This window comes from Eptatretus burgeri, chromosome 5 (assembly GCF_056783735.1).
Source record: "Eptatretus burgeri isolate ZD-2024b chromosome 5, Ebu_testis_v1, whole genome shotgun sequence".
Lineage (NCBI taxonomy): Eukaryota > Metazoa > Chordata > Myxini > Myxiniformes > Myxinidae > Eptatretus > Eptatretus burgeri.
In genome coordinates this window covers 119,381,478-119,404,459 of record NC_140965.1, presented here as the reverse complement: position 1 = coordinate 119,404,459, position 22,982 = coordinate 119,381,478, and the positions used below count along the sequence as shown (strand labels likewise).

The following is a 22,982-nucleotide window of genomic DNA, read 5'->3' as shown; positions in this document are numbered from 1 at the left end:
TAAGCAAAATACCCTTGAGTATGGCGTTGAGCACCGATCAAACAAAAAAAACAATGACCGTTTAATGTTGAAAAAAATAATCTGTGATCACCAAAGTCATGTAATGTATGCTAATAACCAACAAGCATGCATTTGCTATACATCCTGGGTTAAAATTGCATGGCAATTATTAAACAAGGGAATAACCAGTGATGTCAGTTTGCAACATTGATTCGTTCTTTGCTCTTAAATTAAATAGCACAGAAGCTGGGCAAATACTACATGCTTAATTTGATCGGCCAATGATCACTCTTCCTTGTACTGGAAAAGAAATCTATATCTTCTTCTTCTTTCGGCTGCTCCCGTTAGGGGTCGCCACAGCGGATCATCCATATGATCCGCATCGTGATTTGGCACATGTTTTACGCCGGATGCCCTTCCTGATGCAACCCTGGTCGCCTCTTACGACACAGGGATATGGTACACCTATTTTGACCGGGGTATACACCGGCCCAGTACACTGGTACTCACTTCGCCGACCTCGGAAGGATGACAGGCTGAGTCAACCCCCTGGTGTATTAATTCAGTGGCCCAACGGGGCTTGAACTCAGGACCTTTTGGATCCCAAGCCGCTGCCCTCACCACTGCGCCAACACCAGGATGGAAAATAAATCTATATGACAGTTATTAAACAGTCCACCAAAGTCTTGAAACTTTGTTTTTCAGTTTCGTCAAAATTGACTTATCCTGATATCTCTGGTTTTCCCTTTGTGGTCTTCATATATATATATATATATATATATATATATATATATATATATATATATATATATATATATATATATATATATATATATATATATATATATATATATATATATATATATATATATATATACACACATGCACATACATACACAAACAGTATCTCACAAAAGTGAGTACACCCCTCACAAATATGTAAATAATTTAGTGTAACTTTTTAAGCAGCTGTGCCAGAAGCAAAACCTGAGAGTTGATGACAGAGTAGACATTCTGCAATATGTATTCAGGCACAAAACTGCCATTCCATAAAAACAACGTGGCATATTACGAATATTTCTGAAAGAGGAAGCAACAAAAGTGAGTACACCCCTGCTATTGTCTGCACAAGAAGTAAGTCAAGCATGGTAAAACAGCTTCCATTTTCATCATTTTCTGCATATTTAAGTCAAAGAGTGTTCAAGGTACAAATGTGCACCAAACAATGCACACAATGTCCATGGAGCTGCAACCTCCTGAGTATGTTGAAAGTGAAGAAGTGTACTCAATGCAGTAATTGTCTTTCTGCTTGCTGAAAAAATAATTGCCAAGGAAATACTGTCCCAATCGCCATTGAGAAAGCAGCATGGCTCCTAATGGTAAAGGGCTCTCGAAAGATGTCAAATATCGAATCGTTGCCCGACATAAAGATGGCCAAGGATACAAGAAGATCAGTGCTTCTTAGAAAGTAAGCCCCAACTCTGTGGCCAAGGTCATCCAGAGGTTCTCCAAGAAGCGTACAACAATGAGTTGCTCTCGCCAGGGCAGACCAGCAAAGATGACTGCACGTACTGTTCGCCAAGTTCAGAATCTAGTCCTCCAAGACAGACGACAAGGTGCCGCTAAGATTGCTGAAGAGATTTCTACAGCTTCTGGCTGGTCTGTTCGTGCGCAAACCATACGTCACACACTCCATCGTATCGGGGTGCATGGGTGTCGTCCAAGGTGTAAGCCTCTCTTGAAGCAGAGCCACAAGAAAGCTCGCAAACAGTTTGCTGAAGCACATCAATCCAAGCCCCTGGACTACCAGCAATATGTCCTCTGGTCTGATGAAACGAAGATCAATTTGTTTGGATCTGATGGAGTTCAGCGTGTCTGGCAGCAACCTGGGGAACAGTACCAAGCCAAGTGTGTTATCCCTACTGTCAAGCATGGTGGTGGTAGTGTCATGGTTTGGGGATGCACGAGTGCCGCCAGTACTGGAGAGCTCAAGTTCATCGAGGGAAACGTGGATTCTACGATGTACTGTGACATCCTGAAGGAGAAGATGTTACCCTCCCTGCGAAAACTTGGTAGAGGAGCTGTATTGCAGCACGAAAACGATCGGAAGCATCGTTCCAAGCAAACAACTGCCTTTCTGAAGAAGTCGAAGGTCAATGTGTTGGAGTGGCCAAGCATGTCACCTGATCTAAACTCAATAGAACACCTGTGGGGCATCCTGAAATGTAAGGTTGAGGGACGAAAGGTGTCCAACATCACGCAACTTCGACAAGCCATTGCAGAGGAGTGGAACAGGATCCCAGCAGAGACATGTGGAACACTGGTCAACTCCATACCGAGTAGAATAGCTGCTGTGCTCAAAAGCAATGGTGGACATCCAAAATACTGAAAACAATAACGCTTCAATGTGAGAAAGTACATAGGGTGTACTCACTTTTGTTGCCCCCCCCCCCCCTTTTCACAGATATGCCCAGTATGCCACATTGTTTCCACAGAATAAATGTTTTGGGCCTGTACATGTATGACAGAATGTCTACTCTCTCATTTATTTGAGTCTTGTGTTTATAATACATCTAAGTAAAAAGTTACAACAAAATATGTACATTTTGTAAAAGGCGTACTCACTTTTGTGAGATACTGTATATAAATAAAATATATATGGTTTGCTTTGAAGTATGAGTATGACGACTTGTCAAAACGAGAGAGATCAGAGAACACGTTACCCCTCCAGTGTTCATGATGTACTTCAATTTAAATAAAATAAAGATTTTAAAGATGGTTAAAAAAATTCTGGAAGTTTAGCGCTAGTGAAGCAGTCTTATACACCAGCTTGTACAACAGGTCCAAGTGCTGCAAAACGAAAGTTTCTTCAGGGGCAGATATAGAATACATATCTGGGAAGGCACCTTGCCACTAAAAATGACACCTGTAACGCAGCTCCGATGTATGTCTGCAGACAATTTCACGATTCTAGCATCTCACTGTGCACAGTAATCTTGATACAACTAAATTCAGGGAACCGGCAAAAAAAAGGTTTGAGGTGTCCATGGCTCATTATTGAGCATATTCTCGAGGAAATCTCCGGGGAGGAGAATTTGAGACTTTGTAGTTGATTCGTTGAAACCATGTTCATTACATTGAGACACCGGTATTTAAATACTCGGGTAACCACAACTTGAAGTACTCGGAGTAGACATTGTGCCCACACTGCCAGCTCAATGAAACACGTTACTTCGACTCGCTCTTCGAGGATGTTTTGTGGCAAACATATTCACAATTTCCTCAATGTTCACTTCCATGTCAGTAAACATGACAGAGAGCTAGCCTGCTCATGCGGTCTTCACCTATCATCGAGCGGAGATGCGTCTTCAACAGACGCAACTCACCGTTTTTGCTCTTTTGACCTCACAAGATGTCACACCGATTGTGTACAGAATCTTGAGCATCTTGTGTATGTTCTCGTAGCCAGCAACTCTGCACATTGCTCCAGATATGGATTTCGGACAATCTGGCACTCGGGTGCTCCTCAATCTCGCAATCCATATTGCAAGCTCAGCCTGAACTTCAGCCTCTCCTTCCACATCCTTGTTATATGTTTCATAGAAATATTTTGTGCCCTCTTTCCAAATATTGACCGAGGGTGCTGCATCTGCTATGTACGATGGAACAAGATGGAGAGCCTTCACGGCTATGCTGGCCAGACCTTCAAAGCGGTAGTGCAGTTGTGTGAGAAGATGATCCAGGAACGGAATGGACAAAGCTTTTTTTAAATAATAGTCCAATGGCAAATCGGCCACAATATTTACCCTCAACAGTTGCCGACTGCAATTTCGTGGCATGGAAGCTTGTACATCTATCCTAGCTGCCTGGTTTTCTGCTTTTGTGAACCATTCGTTGAATTTCTGATCGATCTCATTTCGGGCAAAACTAACCCTATTTATGACTGTTCTGATCATACTGTCGGCACTGATAACATCTTGATAACGGGCTTGCAAATTCTGGCTCAGATTCTTGGTGAAGGTAAGACAACTGTGCAGTACCATCTTGCCAATGATTAATTTGAACCGAGTTAACGCAGCGTGCAATGGCCCTCCTTGTTTGTGCATGTCACCATTGCAGGTGACATCAGAAGATATGTCTGTGAGAGATTCCTAAATGGCTTCGTAATTGTCCATGAACTTGGCGATGGCATAATGTCGTTGGACAAACCTGGTAGTGCACGTATCTATGAGTTTAGTGTCATTGCCGTATCGTTTTACAGTCCATTGCACGAGATGAGAGTTTCGTTTCGGTGAATACTGATAGAATATTATCACCTCCTCTGACACATCCATGACGTTTTTGATGGAGACATTTTTCATCAACTTTCTTAAGACAAGATCCGAACAATGGCTGTTGCAGTGAACATACTGGGCTCGCTTGTTCTCCTTTGCGATGATAGCAGGTGCACCGTTCTTGGGTCCCGACATGTTTGACGCGCCAAAATATGTTTGGCCTCAACACAAACCCAACTCCAACCCCCAGCTTGATATGGTACTCTTTAGGGCCATTAGCAATTGCTTTTCCGCTGGTGCTTCCTGACGTCGAGTCCCATTAAAACTTTACGGATTCTGTCATTATCGTCCACTAAACGGATGGTGATAGTGAACTGTTCTTTGGTCGAAGGGTCCATTCTCTCATCAACCGGTAGCACGTAAATACCAGCAACATGGATTTGATTTACAAGCTAATCAATAATGCACGTTTTAAGAACATCATCATTCTAGATTGTTTTGGACACGTACTGTGCATTTTGGACACAGTCCACGACTGATGTGATTCTCAAGTAGAGCAACAACAGAATCCACTCGAAATTTCACCTGCGCAAAGTTACCTGCATTTCCCCCATCCATCTACAAATCGCAAGCAAGCCTCGTATTTACCTCAACACATCTGATATTTTGCGGCACTTCGCTGTTTCAGGCTGCAACTTCAACTCATTCGACATCTTCTTCGAACCGGGCAGAAGCATTTAAAGCCCATGCTATCTACCTGGCAAGGCCTGTCTGCCTGCATGCATGCTCCCACATGCAGCGACCTTTGCATCCCTCCGGTCAGCTCACTAAAAATCCGATTTGTACATGTTACACTATGGGGAAGCAGTTTTAAATTAACCAGAGTTGGTGTCAAAGCCACCCAATGCTCGCCTGTTTATACATTTATCGTTTTTAAAAGACTCGTCCAATAATTAATATTTGTTATAAAGCATTGCAGTGAAGTCTGATTCAAATAATTTTAAAGCAATATATGTAATTGTGTATTGTAATCAGTAACAAGAGCGCAAGTGAGCACAATATACGCCCGACCTCGAAGGTATATACAGAATTGTGCTACTACATGGAAAACAGCATCCTGGTTGCCATGGAAACCACTTTAGATGACGACCGTATGTCGCGACACACCGTCTCCACAGTCTGTACCTATGTACCAAATATGAAACGTGAAAGTTGAAAACTTTGGGAGTTAGAGTGCGGACATGAACGGACGGACGGACGACCGGTATCACATAATACGCCCCGATATATATATATAGCATATAAAAATAGTGTGGTCGATAAAAACATTAGAAAGGAAAAAATAACTTGCACCAAAAACTTGAACATTTTCACGCTCACGCTGATGCTGACGCTCATGCCGGGGGTATTGCTATAGCTCTCTGTTCTTCGAACAGGTGAGCTAAAAACGAAACCTTCAGTCCTTAACAATCCCCTTAACGGAGTAGGAAGGGTGTGGGAGCAGGGAGAGGGTTGAAAGAGGGAGAGGGGGAGAGGCATGGAGAGAGAGGGGGGGTTGGAGAGGGGGGATGAGTGAAGGAGAGGAGCGAGAGAGAGGGGGGAGAGGGGAGAGAGAGGGGACAAAGGGAGAGGCGAGTGAGGAAGTGGAAAGTGGAGAGGAGAGAGAGGGGATTCCTTAAAATTTGTTGTCTTCAAAAGTTTAACCTCTATCCGAGACAGCACACAAATTGATGAAACATCCTACCTGTGAAACACTGAGGTGACAGTTTATAGCTGGGCCGAGATTCTAACCCAGGTGAGACAGCTCAGAGCAAGCGTGCATACCTATTGGATCTCCTGCCATGATGTGGCGATTCATTTATTTGTAACAACTGAAAACATTTTTTACTCATTGTAATCATCTAATTTATTTTGCCTTCCTAACTCCGGAAATGTCCTCACGGAGAACCGAGCCACCTTATCACCAACAAAGCTTGAGGAGCACTCGCTTGAGTGACAAACCACTCAAGGAAGCACTCCGACACAGTTGAAGAAACTTTTAAAAATGAAACATTAAATTTTGTATATGTATCTATCTATGCCAAAGTGACAGGTCATATCATGAAAGAAGATCGTATAAAAAGGGAAAATGTGGTGTGAAATAAAATGGCACATTTTCAGTGAGTGAACAATCGCCTGACACACTGCTCGAGGCACTACATGGCCAAACACAGGTGAATGAGCCCTGGAATTTATTCAAGTTGATCGATATATTCAGTGACAGTCAGGAATATTATAGAGCTCTCACCAAGTGGCTTAAGCACCCAAGCAAGCACTCCAACAAAACGTTTGATATGGAACGGCTGGCTTCGCAAGTGATTAGTGATTGGAGACCTGAATACATAATAATACCATACTCCTGGAGATGCCTGGAATGGCAAGTGATGTCCGAATTGGACAAATGAACACCTTTTTTTTTAGCAGTGAGAACTACTGCTGAGGACGATAAAGAAGTTTTGAAATTCTGGTGAGATTAAGAGATTTTCGAGGTTATGGCATGGGAAGAAATGAAATAACGCCACAAACGCTGGCATCTCGAGTTGTTTATAAGCAATGCAATGTATCCAGCTATTCATCTATATGATGATCAGGCATTCAATGATATGAGTGAGGAAAGTGAAAAAAAAAAAACTTTATCATTAAGAAATTGTTGCAGCCTGTTCCATGTCCAGGCATTGTTGAGCAGGCCAAATAAAAGTGGTGAATTAAAACCCCAGCGAAGGACAAGTTTGGCGTTGCAAGGTTTCATGGTTTTGGAGTTATGGAGGAGGCAGTTGGACGGACACACTGAGATTTTTTAGTGTAGATATATGTATATGTGGGAAAAATTGCATGCCCAGACCAGACCCTCTCATGGACATGTAGTGGGGCAACTTAGCTAAATATAGCATAACAATTGTGCATTTTGTGAGGAAAGCACCAAATTTGGCACACTAGTAGCCGAACATATTATGAACATATTTGGATATTGGGCATCTCAAATTGTTGATGGCAGTGGAAAATGGCTGCCACAGCCATCAGTGGCTGAATTTGAGATGGCCCAATATCCAAATCTGTTCATAATATGTTAGGCTACTAGTGCGCCAAATTGGTGCTTTCCTCACAAAATGCACAATTGTTATGCAAAGTTGCCCCACTACTGCCCTTGCTGCTCCTATAGTTGGCAGTGAGTGCTCTGGAAGGAGCAGGGGAAAGAGAGTGGCATCTATATGTGGGAGAATTGTGTGTTCAGCCTGTGGGTCACCCAGATAGCTCAGATGGCAGAGTACTGGTATGGGTTTCCAGAGGACCTGCATTAAATTCCTCATCTGGGCATATAATCTTTATTTCCTGTTAATCTATAATAGTATAGATGTCTGCCAAATGCTGACTCTACTAATGTTTGAATACCCATTCACCTTTCTGTATCCACCAAACAAATCACAAAGTGAAACTTGTATGACACTTTTCAAATGGAATTTTTTGATACTTCAATTTATTTTTCATTCCACAATCAAGAACTGCATGCAATTTATTCTCCATCTCATAAATCCATAACACCATATTTAAGGAAATGAATGTTCCAAATTGAAGCTTCACAATAATGATGCAGTCAATGAAGAGCAATACATTTAATTTATCGTTTTTTTTTTGTCGGAGAAGTCTCAAATCAAGGAAGCAGACCAGTAATCAGCACCTGGTGCAACGATCATTGGTTTAAGATGAGTATTTCCATTGTCGCCGAATGTTAAATTTGTGGAGGTGCTTCAAACATGGAGGATTACTCGAAAAACATTCACTTGCAGGATCCATGTGATGGAGGATCAAGCTGGTGTACAATGATTACAAGTATTTCTCCTTCAGGGGAGATGGTACAAGGAAGGCAACAATAACCTTCGACGCATATGGGTTGCCAACATCCAATTGTTGTACTGTATTTGATTGAAAACAACCTAGGAGTTTATTTTGGTATTTGTTGTTTATATGGGATACCAAGCTCCATATATAAAAGCCTGAGGTCATTATGTTCGAAATCTTCCTGTTAGTGCCAGAAACATACGATCCTGGTTGAATCCCCCAATATTTAATGCATCAGTTGTGTCATGAACAGATACGGATCTCTCAAGGTGGAATCACACATGTATACATACAGTCAAGGGAACATCAATGTTCCTCCTTCCTCGCTTGGCTTTTTCGCTAAAATTTAAAGCACCCGTTTCCTGACCTGAGCAAAGCAGAAAATAGTTGGAACAGAAATTTTCTTCAGCTGTTCTGACTTTTTCCCATTTCCAAATTTCCGATTATCCTTTTCCAAATATTTTTCACATCCCCATCAAAAAAGCCCATGAGCACCAAAAACCACTTCAGCAAATGGATTTACATTATTAAACATCAACGTAACTATTGACAAAAGCATGTTGGCATTACTTAATTTCTTTTTTCTCCTATAGTTTTTCTACATGATGACAATCTTGATAGCCAATTAAAGATCGGTTTTCCAATAAACTTGAAGGTCTCTGCAGCAGCTTCAACTCCACCGTTGAATATTTTTGTCGTTCATATTCATTCTGCAGAGGGTAAAACGACAAAAACACAAAATGAAAGTGTATTTTTTTTTCATTACTCAAGCTATTGTTACAGCCTACGGTCGTTCCTGGTTCCCGGTTCGAATACGGGGGGGGGGGGGGGGGTTGCGTAAAAGTGACCGCAACAGTTGGCCGCTTAAAGACCTCCCTACCGGATCTTCGTCTGATCATCGTGTTACTGTGCGGATTGGAATTCTTAAAGTGGGCCGGTGCTGTGCCGATAGGTGTCACCTGGCTGATCTAATCTCAGGCTGAGCAACCTGAGTCATGTGATGTGATCTTATGAGATGCAGTGTGGACCGCAACCAATGATCCCCTTAATGGGTCTTATAAAACCACCAAATGAAGCAGCCACCACAACTAGAATTTACCCGAGAACGAGTCTGGTTTAATAAAGTATCGACATTGGCACCTGATGGAGCTCATACCTCCACCAGGTTGTGAACAGTTTGCTTCACCATTGAGAGATCGGGCCAAAACGATATATATCACGATATCTCAAAAAGATGTGGATGGATTCGCATGAACTTGGTGGACACGTTGGGTGTTTGACCACGATGAATTGTTTCAATCATGGTGAAGATTCGGATCCGGATCCGGATCTGATAATTTTTGAAGTGATTCTTCACCATTGAGAGATGGAGCTCAACTGATGTACAGCATGATATCTCAAAAAGTTGTGGATGGATTTGGATGAAACTTGGTGGACATGTTGGGTGTGTGGAAAGGACGAATTGATTCGATTTTTGATGAAGATACGAATCTGGATTCGGATACGAGAATTATGTCATTTATCAAGTGATTCTTCACCATTGAGAGGATAGGGCCAAAAACGATCTAGTACTGTATAGCATGATATTTCAAAAATGTATTGGGCCAGATATGTTCTCTTGGATCAGGCATTACGTGGCGGAGGTATGCGCTCTAACGGGTGCCCGTCTTGTTATTTATGCCGTTGGGCCCAATCATTCACTCCACAGGAGAGACAGTGGGAATCACAACATAGAACTACCATGTGTTGCCCTGGATGAGCAAGGTCCTTGCCACTATGACAGGGAAACAACCTGTCACATCCGTCGTCTGGCTGGAGGAGAGGAGAGGGCATGGCTCTGGAACAGGTGGGCAGTAGCAAGTGAAGCACGCAGCTCTCCTCAAGAGCATTCTGGCTTCTCTTCACCCTTCCACCCTTGCTCCGCCCTTTATCTCCTCATGCCCGGGCATCATCAATGACATGCCACATCCCTCTCTCTCACTCACCATTGGCCCACAGTCTACTCCGTGGGTGTGGCGAGCCCATTTGCGACCCTTCAGCTGTCAATGCCCCGGCAAACTCGGTAAGCTTTCGAAACAACTTTCTTTTTCCCACCTATAATTGCACTCGCAGTCTGGTCAGCACTGATATGAAACATTTAAGACAGATTCCAACGGGAAAAGCATAAAATAAAAGTCAAAGAGATGACAATTTTATACACACACGAGGAGGGCTGGACGGAATCTAATGATACATTAAAGCGATTAATATCTAATATCACATTTCATTACTTTACATTATGATAAACATCCACTTTAAGGAAACTCGAAATACCCGCTACCTTTGGGAGCAGCCTGGTGAGGGGAGGGGGTGTGGGGAGTGTGTGTGTGTGTGTGTGTGTGTGTGTGTGTGTGGGGGGGGGGGTGAGCGGCTAGTGGGGAATATATTTTGTGTGGGGAGGTGGGGTGAATATATATATATATATATATATATATATATATATATATATATATATATATATATATATATATATATTTTTTTTTGTGTGTCGTAGCTAATGATCCCATCCCCACTTGTGCAGCAGAGGTCAGGAAACCACTTGCACTGTGGCACATGTACAGGTGAAAATCGTAAATCGTCTCTCCCCCACCGTCTCTGGGAGTGGGGGTGGTAACCCGACCCTGGGTACGACCAACATGTATGCAAAATCTGGTGATAGGCCCAGCCCTGCCTTTTTATATGATTTTCAGATGTGCACACACACACACACACACACACACACACACACACACACACACACACACACACACACACACACACACACACACACACACACACACACACACACACACACACACACACTTCTTGTAGTATATGGATTAGGATAACTACTGTGTTCATTATATTAAGCATCTTTAATGGCTCGAAGTCATTTCAATAACAATATGTTCTTGATTAGTTGTAAAAGAATGGCTAAGCTTGCTCACGACAGGCTCAGTAAGCGGATGTAGTGTCGTACCAGCCATGGATATTTTTACACTAACTTCAAACATGAAAAATTAGATGTGTCAAAGCACAAACGACCACTCAAAGTGAAACACACTCAGTAAAAGTGTAAGCGAAATAGAAGAACAGACATCATAGAAGGAAAGTTATGAGTGAGTGCCGCTTTCCTATCTTAGTGGGGCAACTTAGCTAAATATAGCATAACAATTGTGCAATTTTGTGAGGAAAGCACCAAATTTGGTACACTAGTAGCCTATCATATTATGAACAGATTTGGATATTGGGCCATCTCAAATTCAGCCGCTGATGGCTGTGGCAGCCATTTTCCACTGCCATCAAAAATTTTGAGATGGCCCAATATCCAAATCTGTTCATAATATGATATGCTACTAGTGTACCAAATTTGGTGCTTTCCTCACAAAATGCACAATTTTTATGCTAAGTTGCCCCACTATGTGTTCATATATTAATAAAGGGGAATCATTGATATAAAAATAAATGAATAAATAAATAACCCTGGTGTTAGCTGAACGGTTAAGGTAGCTGGATCTTAGGCTTAAGATCTTAGGGTCCTGAGTTTGAGCCCCTGTCGCAATGTTAAATAACACCAGGTAGGTTGACTCAGCCTATCATCCTTCCAAGGTCGGTAAAATGAGGACCAACTTACTGGAAACAGGGGCACTGCATCAGTGGCACAGCTGCACTCTCATCAATGATGCAACCAGCAACCACAGGCTACATACTAAATGATGATAATGATTAGTGAAAAGAAGGAAAAGGTGTCAGCAACAGACAAATAACTCAGAATTATTATCATGGAGCAACTTGGAGGAGTGGAGAGAAAAGCCTGAGACAACCGACTGAAGTGGACAGTTCCACGGCCGAGAGAGAAGAGGAGAATAAAATGTAGTGAGATGAGCAGAGAGCTTTGACTTGTGGAGAATTACAAGGTATAGTGAATGTTTTTCAAGAACTTGTGCAACCAGGAGAAACTGGGGATGGAAGGAGGAGAGAAAGGTCAGGTGGAGCAATATCGAAAGGATGAAGATAAGGCAGAAAGATAACCAGCCTGCCTGTCGTGAGAAAGTTGCTTGGCCTCCTGTTGAGAGATGACACTGACCCAGAGACACCGATTCCATGGCCTCCAGCAAGGCAACATATGAGAACTTTGCAACATGGTACTTCAAAATGAGTTTGACATAATGTGTCAGCAGCAACAGTTAATTTGGCCCATTGTGCCCATTTTAAAACTATATCCTATGAGTGCAATACTCAAATATATTTGTTGTTTTGAGTTATATACTTCCAAGAGCTTCGATCTTGCATAAATAAGAAACCTTTTTGGACTTCACCTACAACTAACATTCATACACATCATCATGGAGTGTGGCAGTACTCCATATGTTGGGATGGCATTGGAAAAAATGGTCACTCAATCAAAAAAAAAAACCGAAATGTGTACAAAATTAGAAGCTGAATAGCTACTACAGAATGAAGTCGTAGGTCTTTAAAAGCCACAGTTTTTATTCTCAAACGTTTTCATAACCAACAAGAATGAAGAAGACGCCTGAATACAGCACCCAAGTAGCAAATCGAGAGATCGCAACATCAAATTTCTCATCCACTGAATTGTTGATCAATTTCATCCGGCCGAGCACAATACTAGTTGGAGCAATTACAATGATTCCAATGGAAAGAAGTGCATCGTCTCTTTTTTATTCTTCTTCTCCTCCTCCTCTTCACTTTATAAGGGGTGACGTCCAATGGCAGCAAAGCTTCTGCCCTGCCTTCCCAATTATACTCCTCCACCCACCTCTGTCCTCAGCCAACTCTCGCCACTCTCCAACCATCCCTACCTAATGGATATCCTTCGTCACACAATCCTCCTATCTCAAAAACGGTCTATCTCTTTTGTTCCTACCTTGCTCCCTCAACCTGTCCGCTTTCGTTGCCATTCTCTCTTCCCCCATCCACACCAAATGTCCGGCCCATCTCAGCCGACATTTCACCAAACTCCCCCATAAAACTCATCTGCATAACAATCAACTACCTAACTTCATCTTTTCTATCCATCCCCGTCGCTCCCGCAATCCTCCTGACGCAGTTGTTCTCACAAACCTGCAGCTTCTGTTGTTGTCTCTCCGTCAATGGCACCATTTCCAGACTAATGGTAGGCTGGCATTACACACATCAGAACCTTTCCTTTCAATTTCCTTTATATCTTCCTATCTGCCATTACTCCCTCCACCCTTCTCCACAGATTTTCACCCACCTGAATCCTCCTCCGCAACTCTGCTTCGCACTTACAATCCCCAGTCAATGTTCCTCCCAGATAATCAAACCTATTTCCGTGCCTGATCTTCCCTTCGAACATGAAATTCATTTATTTTCTCTGCTACCTGACCGACTCCTCCTCATGAGTCGGAGCCATTGGGATTACGGGTTTCTTGGGTCAAAACTAAGATCCAGGCTTTCGGTGACATCTTGGATGCTGCTGTCCTGTCTGTGTCTGTTTGTGGTGAGGATGTTGAGGTCGTGGAGAGATTCACTTACCTTGGCAGTGATATTCATGTCTCTGCTGGCTGCGAGTCAGAGGTCAATAGACGTCTGGGTCGGGCCTGGGGAGTCATGGATTCACTGGATCATGGGGTGTGGCGCTGCCGGTACCTGTGCGGGAGGACGAAAGTCCGAGTCTTCAGGTCCTTGGTACTTCCAGTCTTGCTCTATGGTTGCGAGACTTGGACTCTGACCAAGGATCTGAGACGGAGACTTAATTCCTTTGGTACCAGGTCTCTTCGGAGAATCCTTGGCTATCGCTGGTCAGATTTTGTGTCCAACGAGCGGTTGCTGAGAGAGACTCGGATGAGATTTGTTACCTGCATAGTCCGTGAGCGTCAGTTGCGGCTGTATGGACATGTGGCTCGTTTTCCTGACTCTGATCCTGCTCACCAGATTCTCTCAGCGAGGGAGTCTCATGAGTGGAGGAGGCCAGTGGGTCGACCACGTGCCTCATGGTTGCAACAGGTTGACCATCATCTCAAGGAGATGGGGATGGGCCTGGCATCTGCCTGGGGGATGGCCAGACGGAGGCCCCTGGAGTACCGGCGGAAAGTGGACGCAGCGACGTGCTGTTCTGGCACATGCTCCCATACCTGACCCGACCTACCTGACCCACATCACCTCAGCTTACTCCATACTCCTCCTTAGCCATGTTTCCCAAGTGCCTCCTTCCACTCCCCCAGTGCTTCCTGCATCTTTTCCTCCTACTTTGCTCCCTCAACTCCTCTCACCCCAACCCCCAAATCATCCACTTACAACATACTCCCCATCCTACCCCTCCATCACCATGATAAACATGAGTAGGCTGAGAGAGCTTCCCTGCCTCAAACCAATGTTTATGCTGAACTCCTCAGACATCCGAGGATCAACCAAAACTCTTTCCTTCATTCCCTTGTACATCCCTTCCACCAACCTAACTTCTGCTTCTGGCACTCTCATCCATATCAGTGTCCTCATCACCATCACTCCTGGGACAATGTCGTAGGCCTTCTCCAGGTCCATAAATCTCAACGCCATCTCACCTTGCACCTCCAACCTCTTCTCCACCACCTGTCTTAGCGTGAACATCCCATCCGCCATCCCCATGCCTTTCTAAACCCTTGCTGCTCTTCTCCGATCTCCATCTCCACAATCTTCCTCATCCTCCCATCCAGAATCCTCTTCAGCATGCCCCTGTACTTCCCCTTCCACATCGGCACAATTAACACTGTCCTTCGATCCTCCGGAACTGAACCCTCTCTCATCCATATATTTGTCATGTACTTTTCATCGGTGCTAATTTGTTAGTACTTTTACATCATGAACTTTGTTCCATTCACTTGTCCAACCAATGGCACTGGTGGAGTCCTGGTTTTTAAAATGTGGCTTTTAACCAATCATTTTGCCCGACACTATTGGACTCCTGGACCTCCCCCTTCAGGGATGGGCATTGAAGACGGCTTTAATGGAAGTGTGACGAGGCTTTTCCTGCCTAGCAGATTTATGTTGTCATGGAAATGAATCACGGACTTGAGTTTCACTAAAGTTAAACAAAAGTTCATGGGAGTTCACTGCAGTTAAACTGCATTCGCAGCCCTATATTCAGCGACGCATTTCCTGTCTTGACTCCCAGAGTATTGTCCCACGTGCCACGTCATGGCTCGCTATCTTCGGTGGGTTTTGACTCCTTTCAACTGAGGGACTTTAATCATCGTACTTCCATTTGGGGATCAGCTTATTCCCACAGGCACTGGCCATTTGTGACACCCGAGTGATCGAGTCGATCATAATATTTTGTGGACACATCAGCAAATTGTCTCACTGGTGATACACCATTTATTGCTTCTTATTGATCTTGTGACTGTAGTCACCCGCACTCAAGCTTAACAGCTTATGGGTCACCACTGGACACAGTCATCAGCTGTTAGTGGTGAGTCGAAGTCGATAGCTCGATTTTCTATGTATTCAACAGCCTCTTCGTGCAACTGACTGACTTCTGCTGTAATTATCATCCCTGTGCAGACCTCATCAATGCCTGGCGCTCTTCCCTTCTTTATCCTCTTCAATGCTGTCCACACTTCTTCCTGTGATATTCACCAACTCCACATAACATGGCACCTCCAGCTCACTGTTGCTTCCTTCCCAGTTCAACAGCTCTTTGAAACATCCTTCCCACACCTTCAATACTGCCCCAAGCCTGGTGTTGGCTTGGTTGTTAGTGTGGCCCCATCGTTGGTCTTGGGGTCCTAAGGTCCTAAGTTTGGGATCCAGGCCCCGTTGGCTGCTGAATTAACATCAGGTGGGGTCGACTTAACATGTCATCCTTCCGAGGTTGGCGAAATGAGTACCAGTGTACTGGTGGAGGCGCACAGCATCAGCAGCACAGCCACGCTCTACAAAATGAAAGCTACTCGGCAGCTAAGCTGCCATACGCAAGAACAGAACAGAATACTGCCCCCCTCTCTGTCACTAGCCTCCCACCACCATCCCTAATCATCACACCTCCTCATTCCATGTCCTTACCATACTCATCCCTGTGCTGAGGCAATTTATATGCAATCTTCCACCCTTCATACTCTTCCAACTTGTTGTACACTCCCTCTTCCATATCACTCCTCACCTTATGTACATCCCTCCTTGCTGCTTTCTTCTTCTGCCCATACAGGTTCAGCAAACCCACATCTGGCTGCCTCCCCCTATCCTTAATCTCCTCTATCCTCTTGCAGACCTTCTTTTCACCAACTTCATTCGCTACATCTTCTGTCCACCATACCTAGTTTATATCCCTCAACAATGCACCCTTTCCTGACATCCTTCCACATAAAACTTCTGCAATTCCCCTAAATTTATCGGATCTAAAAACTATGCAACCACAATACACCACAGCCTGTTGAACACCATTTACGCATGTGCAGAGTGAGAAACTTTGTCGTAAAAAAATGCAATTCTTTCCTGAAAAACTCATTGTCTGCCGTAAAATCTCTGTCATGGATTGTAAGGCCCAGTGGATCATAAGGTCCGACAAAATGCGTAATCTACGAAGGTAAAGGGCCCAGAAAGATCTGCTGATGCTTTCGTCGAGGTTCACAGGGGTCACACCGGTTATTAAAAAGAGTATTCTAAAGTCACCTTTCCATGTACTGCATGTGTACTGTTGTTCAAGCAAATCATGCAGTACCTCCTTGTGTAAATAGATGTGATCATGTGACCCCTTTATAAGGCATCCATTTATTAAACTTGCACAGGGTATGGAGGGGAAGGGAGGGAATATATTTGAAATGCCAACAATGAGTAAAGGAACAGAAGGGAAGAGGATAGGAATGGAGGTATCTCTTTATTGTGTACGTGTAGGTAATGGAGTAAATTAAGGGAAATAAGAGAATGGAGGATGGTCAGAGAAGGAAAGTGAGTGAGTTGAGTTTGGAAGAGAAGGGAAGGAAGACTGGGAGGATATAGGAGTATGGGGATAGAATGGAAGGGAAGGAGCAGAGAAAGGAGAGAGGGGAAAGAAAAATTCTCCCATGTTGGCGTAAAAAATAAATAGATGACTCCAAAAGTGAAGGACAACAGGGTCGCAGAATGTTTGAGTGGAGGAGGAGACATCAACTTTTCGCACACATTTGAATTTGTTTCAAATGTTGGAATAAAATTCGCAGACAGGAAGACGTCAAGATAATTGTATGGGAAAGACTTGATTCTTCTGTGATGCCTGCCTACCTTTGGGGTCTCGAAACGGTGGCATTGACAAAAAGACAACAACAGAGGTGGCAGTTCTGTGAGAACAACTGGGTCAGAAGGATTGTAGGAGTGAATAGGGAGGGTATAAGGAGGATGGATGAACTGAGGAAGGAGATTGGTGTGCAGATGAGCTTGACAAGGACATTGATTTTTTTTTTTTTTTAACAGCTGAAGTGGGCTAAACACTTGGTGTGGATGGAGGAAGAGAGAACGACAAAGAATATGGATAGGTTGAGGGAGTGTGGTAGTCGGAAATAAGTTAGACCGTGATTGAGATGGGAAGATTGTGTGAGAAGTGATTTCAATAATGTGGGGTTGGTTGGATAGTGGAGATAGTTACAGCTTATAGGTGAGATTATGTAACTCAAAGCCATCCTGCCACCCCAGCTACTGCTAAAATAGAGTGAGAGGAGCATTATCATGAACAGAGCTCGTCATCGACATGACTGGCAGTGAATTTTCCCACGAGTGGAAATAACTTAAACATTCTCTTCAACGTCATCTTTCCCTCCAGATATTCAAGCCAGCTGTTCACCACCATGTCTCAGATCCTTTCCAATCCCAAACTGTGATCTATATTTTACCCCCATTAAGCCACCACTGACACCTCTTCCGAATTTCCTTTTTTTTTCTTTCCTGAGAGTATCAGCCCTGCTGTTGGCATTTCCCTCCTCTCTTTCTGTTGTTCCTTTTGTTCGGTTGCTTCCTGATCGATTCTGTGTTCTTGCTCTTCCATGAGGATTGACTATAAAAAAAACCCCATAAAAAACAACCTCTTATTACTAAAGCGAGTTACTGTGCATTTGAGCTATGGGATCATCTTCCAGCATAATCAAAGACCCATGTAAAAATGTATCTGTCTGCTGAAACCACCACATGGCCAAATTAATTAAACATGACCACACCACACCACAGGAGCACTGTACGTGCAGAATGTGTCACTCAGCGTCCATGGACTTCATCTCCAGGTATCTCATGTTGCCCGAAAGGGAGACAGAAATCGTTACAATACATGAAAACTTGAAGGAAATGAAAAACTCTTGATGGTTGACTTACCATTGCTCAGTTCAGCATGTCAGCGGTAACAGTTGCATTTGAATCACATGGCCCTGGTTCAAATCCCAGAAGGGTGCACATGAGTGCATAAACATGAACCACTTCAAATGGCTCAGCCACATAACTTTGTTTGAAATTAGGTCCCCAAGCACGAAAAAACATTCTCATGTCTGGTTCTTCGCTATCATATCCATGTTGGCCATTCATCCACTGCATAATGATCTTCTGTAGATGGCAGAAATAAAAGAAAATACACATGTGAGAAACCAAAATATCAAAGTTGGGGTAACCTTTTCTGTAGTTATACTGTCTGTCTGTCTGTCTGTCTCTCTCTCTCTCTCTCTACTGTCGGACCCTGTTATTCACACAGGATATGTTCCTGAAAAATACCGTGAATGTCAGAACATTGTTTCAATGGAAAAAAGGTGATATGTTCCCAGCGGTTTGTGAATCATGAGGGAACAAAAAAATCCCGTGAAAAACCGTGCATAACCATGAATATGTTCATAAAAAAGCAGCAAAAATGCGAGATAAAAAAACAAATGTGAAAACACCCTTGATAACACGATAAGGCATGAAAATGCAAAAAAGAAAAAAAAATGCAAATACACTTGCGAAAAACCGTGAAAAAAAAAAATATATGTGAAACAGAGGGCCGAGAATGTCGAATCAGGTCAGACTTTATAAACCGCAAATACGCTTGTGAAAAAACGTGAAAAAAAAAACAATGAATGTGTGAAACACAGGGCCACAAATGTCGAAGCAGGTCACACTTTATAAACCACGATTACATGTAAAAAATGCAAATACGTTTGTGAAAAAACATGAAAAAAACAATGAATATGTAAAACACAGGGCCGCAAATGTCGAATCAGGTCAGACTTTATAAACCGCAAATACGCTTGTGAAAAAACGTGAAAAAAAAAACAATGAATGTGTGAAACACAGGGCCGTGAATGTCGAAGCAGGTCACACTTCATAAACTGCGATAACGTGAAAAAACTGCAAATACACTTGTGAAAAAACGTGAAAAAAACAACAATGAATATGTTAAACACAGGGCCGTGAATGTCGAAGCAGGTCACACTTCATAAACTGCGACAACGTGAAAAGACTGCAAATACACTTGTGAAAAAACGTGAAAAAAACAACAATGAATATGTTAAACACAGGGCCGTGAATGTCAAAGCAGGTCACACTTCATAAACTGCGATAACGTGAAAAAACTGCAAATACGTTTGCGAAAAAACGTGAAAAAAAACAATGAAAATGCGTAACACAGGGCCGTGAATGTCGAAGCAAGTCACACTTTATAAACCGCGATTACGTGAAAAAACTGCAAATACGTTTGCGAAATACGTGAAAAAAAAATGAATGTGTGAAACACAGGGCCGTGAATGTTGAAGCAAGTCGCACTTTAGAAACCGCGAATATGTGAAATAAATGCAAATACGCTTGTGAAAGACCGTGAAAAAACAATAATGAATATGAGAAACACAGGGCCGTGAATGTTGAAGCAAGTCACACTTTATAAACCGCGATTACGTGAAAAAACTGCAAATACGTTTGCGAAAAAACGTGAAAAAAAAACAATGAAAATGCGTAACACAGGGCCGTGAATGTCGAAGCAAGTCACACTTTATAAACCGCGATTACGTGAAAAAACTGCAAATACGTTTGCGAAAAAACGTGAAAAAAAAATGAATGTGTGAAACACAGGGCCGTGAATGTTGAAGCAAGTCGCACTTTATAAACCGCGAATATGTGAAATAAATGCAAATACGCTTGTGAAAAACCGTGAAAAAACAATAATGAATATGAGAAACACAGGGCCGTGGATGTTGAAGCAAGTCACACTTTATAAACCGCGATTACGTGAAAAAACTGCAAATACGTTTGCGAAAAAACGTGAAAAAAAACAATGAAAATGCGTAACACAGGGCCGTGAATGTCGAAGCAAGTCACACTTTATAAACCGCGATTACATGAAAAAAATGCAAATACGTTTGCGAAAAAACGTGAAAAAAAAATGAATGTGTGAAACACAGGGCCGTGAATGTTGAAGCAAGTCACACTTTATAAACCGCGATTACGTGAAAAAAATGCAAATACGTTTGCGAAAAAACGTGAAAAAAAATATATGTGAAACAGAGGGCTGCGAATGTCGAATCAGGTCAGACTTTATAAACCGCAAATATGCTTGTGAAAAAACGTGAAAAAAAAACAATGAAAATGCGTAACACAGGGCCGTGAATGTCGAAGCAAGTCACACTTTATAAACCGCGATTACGTGAAAAAAATGCAAATACGTTTGCGAAAAAACGTGAAAAAAAAATGAATGTGTGAAACACAGGGCCGTGAATGTTGAAGCAAGTCGCACTTTAGAAACCGCGAATATGTGAAAAAAATGCAAATACGCTTGCAAAAAACCGTGAAAAACAATAATGAATATGAGAAACACAGGACCGTGAATGTTGAAGCAGGTCACTCTTTATAAACCACGATTACGTGAAAAAAATGCAAATACGCTTGTGAAAAACCGTGAAAAAAAAAATGAATGTGTGAAACACAGGGCCGTGAATGTCGAAGCAGGTCACTCTTTATAAACCGCAAATACGTGAAAAAAAATGCAAATACGTTTGTGAAAAACCGTGAAAAAACAATAATGAATATGAAAAACACAGGGCCGTGAATGTTGAAGCAAGTCACTCTTTATAAACCGCGATTACGTGAAAAAAATGCAAATACGCTTGTGAAAAACCGTGAAAAAAAACAATGAATGTGTGAAACACAGGGCCACAAATGTCGAAGCAGGTCACACTTTATAAACCACGATTACATGAAAAAAAATGCAAATACGTTTGTGAAAAAACGTGAAAAAAACAATGAATATGTAAAACACAGGGCCGCGAATGTCGAATCAGGTCAAACTTTATAAACCGCAAATACGCTTGTGAAAAAACGTGAAAAAAAACAATGAATGTGTGAAACACAGGGCCGTGAATGTCAAAGCAGGTCACACTTCATAAACTGCGACAACGTGAAAAAACTGCAAATACACTTGCGAAAAAATGTGAAAAAACAATAATGAATATGAGAAACACAGGGCCGTGAATGTTGAAGCAAGTCACGCTTTATAAACTGCGATTACGTGAAAAAAATGCAAATACGTTTGCGAAAAAACGTGAAAAAAAAACAATGAAAATGCGTAACACAGGGCCGTGAATGTCGAAGCAAGTCACACTTTATAAACCGCGATTACGTGAAAAAACTGCAAATACGTTTGCGAAAAAACGTGAAAAAAAAATGAATGTGTGAAACACAGGGCCGTGAATGTCGAAGCAAGTCGCACTTTAGAAACCGCGAATATGTGAAAAAAATGCAAATACGCTTGGGAAAAACCGTGAAAAACAATAATGAATATGAGAAACACAGGACCGTGAATGTTGAAGCAAGTCACTCTTTATAAACTGCGATTACGTGAAAAAACTGCAAATACGTTTGCGAAAAAACGTGAAAAAAAAACAATGAAAATGCGTAACACAGGGCCGTGAATGTCGAAGCAGGTCACACTTTATAAACCGCGATTACGTGAAAAAAATGCAAATACGCTTGTGAAAAAACGTGAAAAAAACAATTAATGTGTGAAACACAGGGCCGTGAATGTCGAAGCAGGTCACGCTTTATAAACCGCAAATACGTGAAAAAAATGCAAATACGCTTGTGAAAAAACAATAATGAATATGGGAAACACAGGGCCGTGAATGTCGAAGCAGGTCACACTTTATAAACCGCAAATACGTGAAAAAAATGCAAATACGTTTGTGAAAAACCGTGAAAAAACAATAATGAATATGAGAAACACAGGGCCGTGAATGTTGAAGCAAGTCACTCTTTATAAACCGCAAATACGTGAAAAAAATGCAAATACGCTTGTGAAAAACCATGAAAAAAAACAATTAATGTGTGAAACACAGGGCCGCGAATGTCAAAACAGGTCACACTTTATAAACCACGATTACGTGAAAAAAATGCAAATACGCTTGTGAAAAACCGTGAAAAAAAACAATGATGTGTGAAACACAGGGCCGCGAATGTCAAAACAGGTCGCACTTTATAAACCACGATTACGTGAAAAAAATGCAAATACGCTTGTGAAAAACCGTGAAAAAAACAATTAATGTGTGAAACACAGGGCCGCGAATGTCAAAACAGGTCGCACTTTATAAACCACGATTACGTGAAAAAAATGCAAATACGCTTGTGAAAAACCGTGAAAAAAACAATTAATGTGTGAAACACAGGGCCGCGAATGTCGAAGCAGGTCACTCTTTATAAACCGCAAATACGTGAAAAAAATGCAAATACGCTTGTGAAAAAACCCGTGAATATGCGAAGCACAGGCCACGAATGTTGAAAGCAGGTCCCATGTTATAAACTGTGAATACACGGGGTCGCAAATAGCGTTTCAGCAAATATCAGGGTCTGACTACTAATAATGATGTTGTATAACAA

The 22,982-nt window shown here is 42.3% G+C and overlaps 1 protein-coding gene across 2 annotated transcripts in view; it reads right to left on the bottom strand.

Moving 5' to 3' along the window:
- Window positions 1-7,768: 7,768 nt before the first annotated feature.
- The window catches only part of LOC147027241 (ectonucleotide pyrophosphatase/phosphodiesterase family member 7-like), a 62,135-nt gene continuing 46,921 nt past the window's right edge, over window positions 7,769-22,982 (bottom strand). For both annotated transcript variants that reach the window (XM_085883505.1, XM_085883504.1), the window contains 2 exons: window positions 18,468-18,692; window positions 7,769-8,860 (listed from right to left, as the gene is read on the bottom strand). In XM_085883505.1, the coding sequence (XP_085739631.1) occupies window positions 18,474-18,692 (219 nt within the window). In that variant the 3' untranslated portion in view covers window positions 7,769-8,860; window positions 18,468-18,473. The remainder of the gene's footprint in view (window positions 8,861-18,467; window positions 18,693-22,982) is intronic.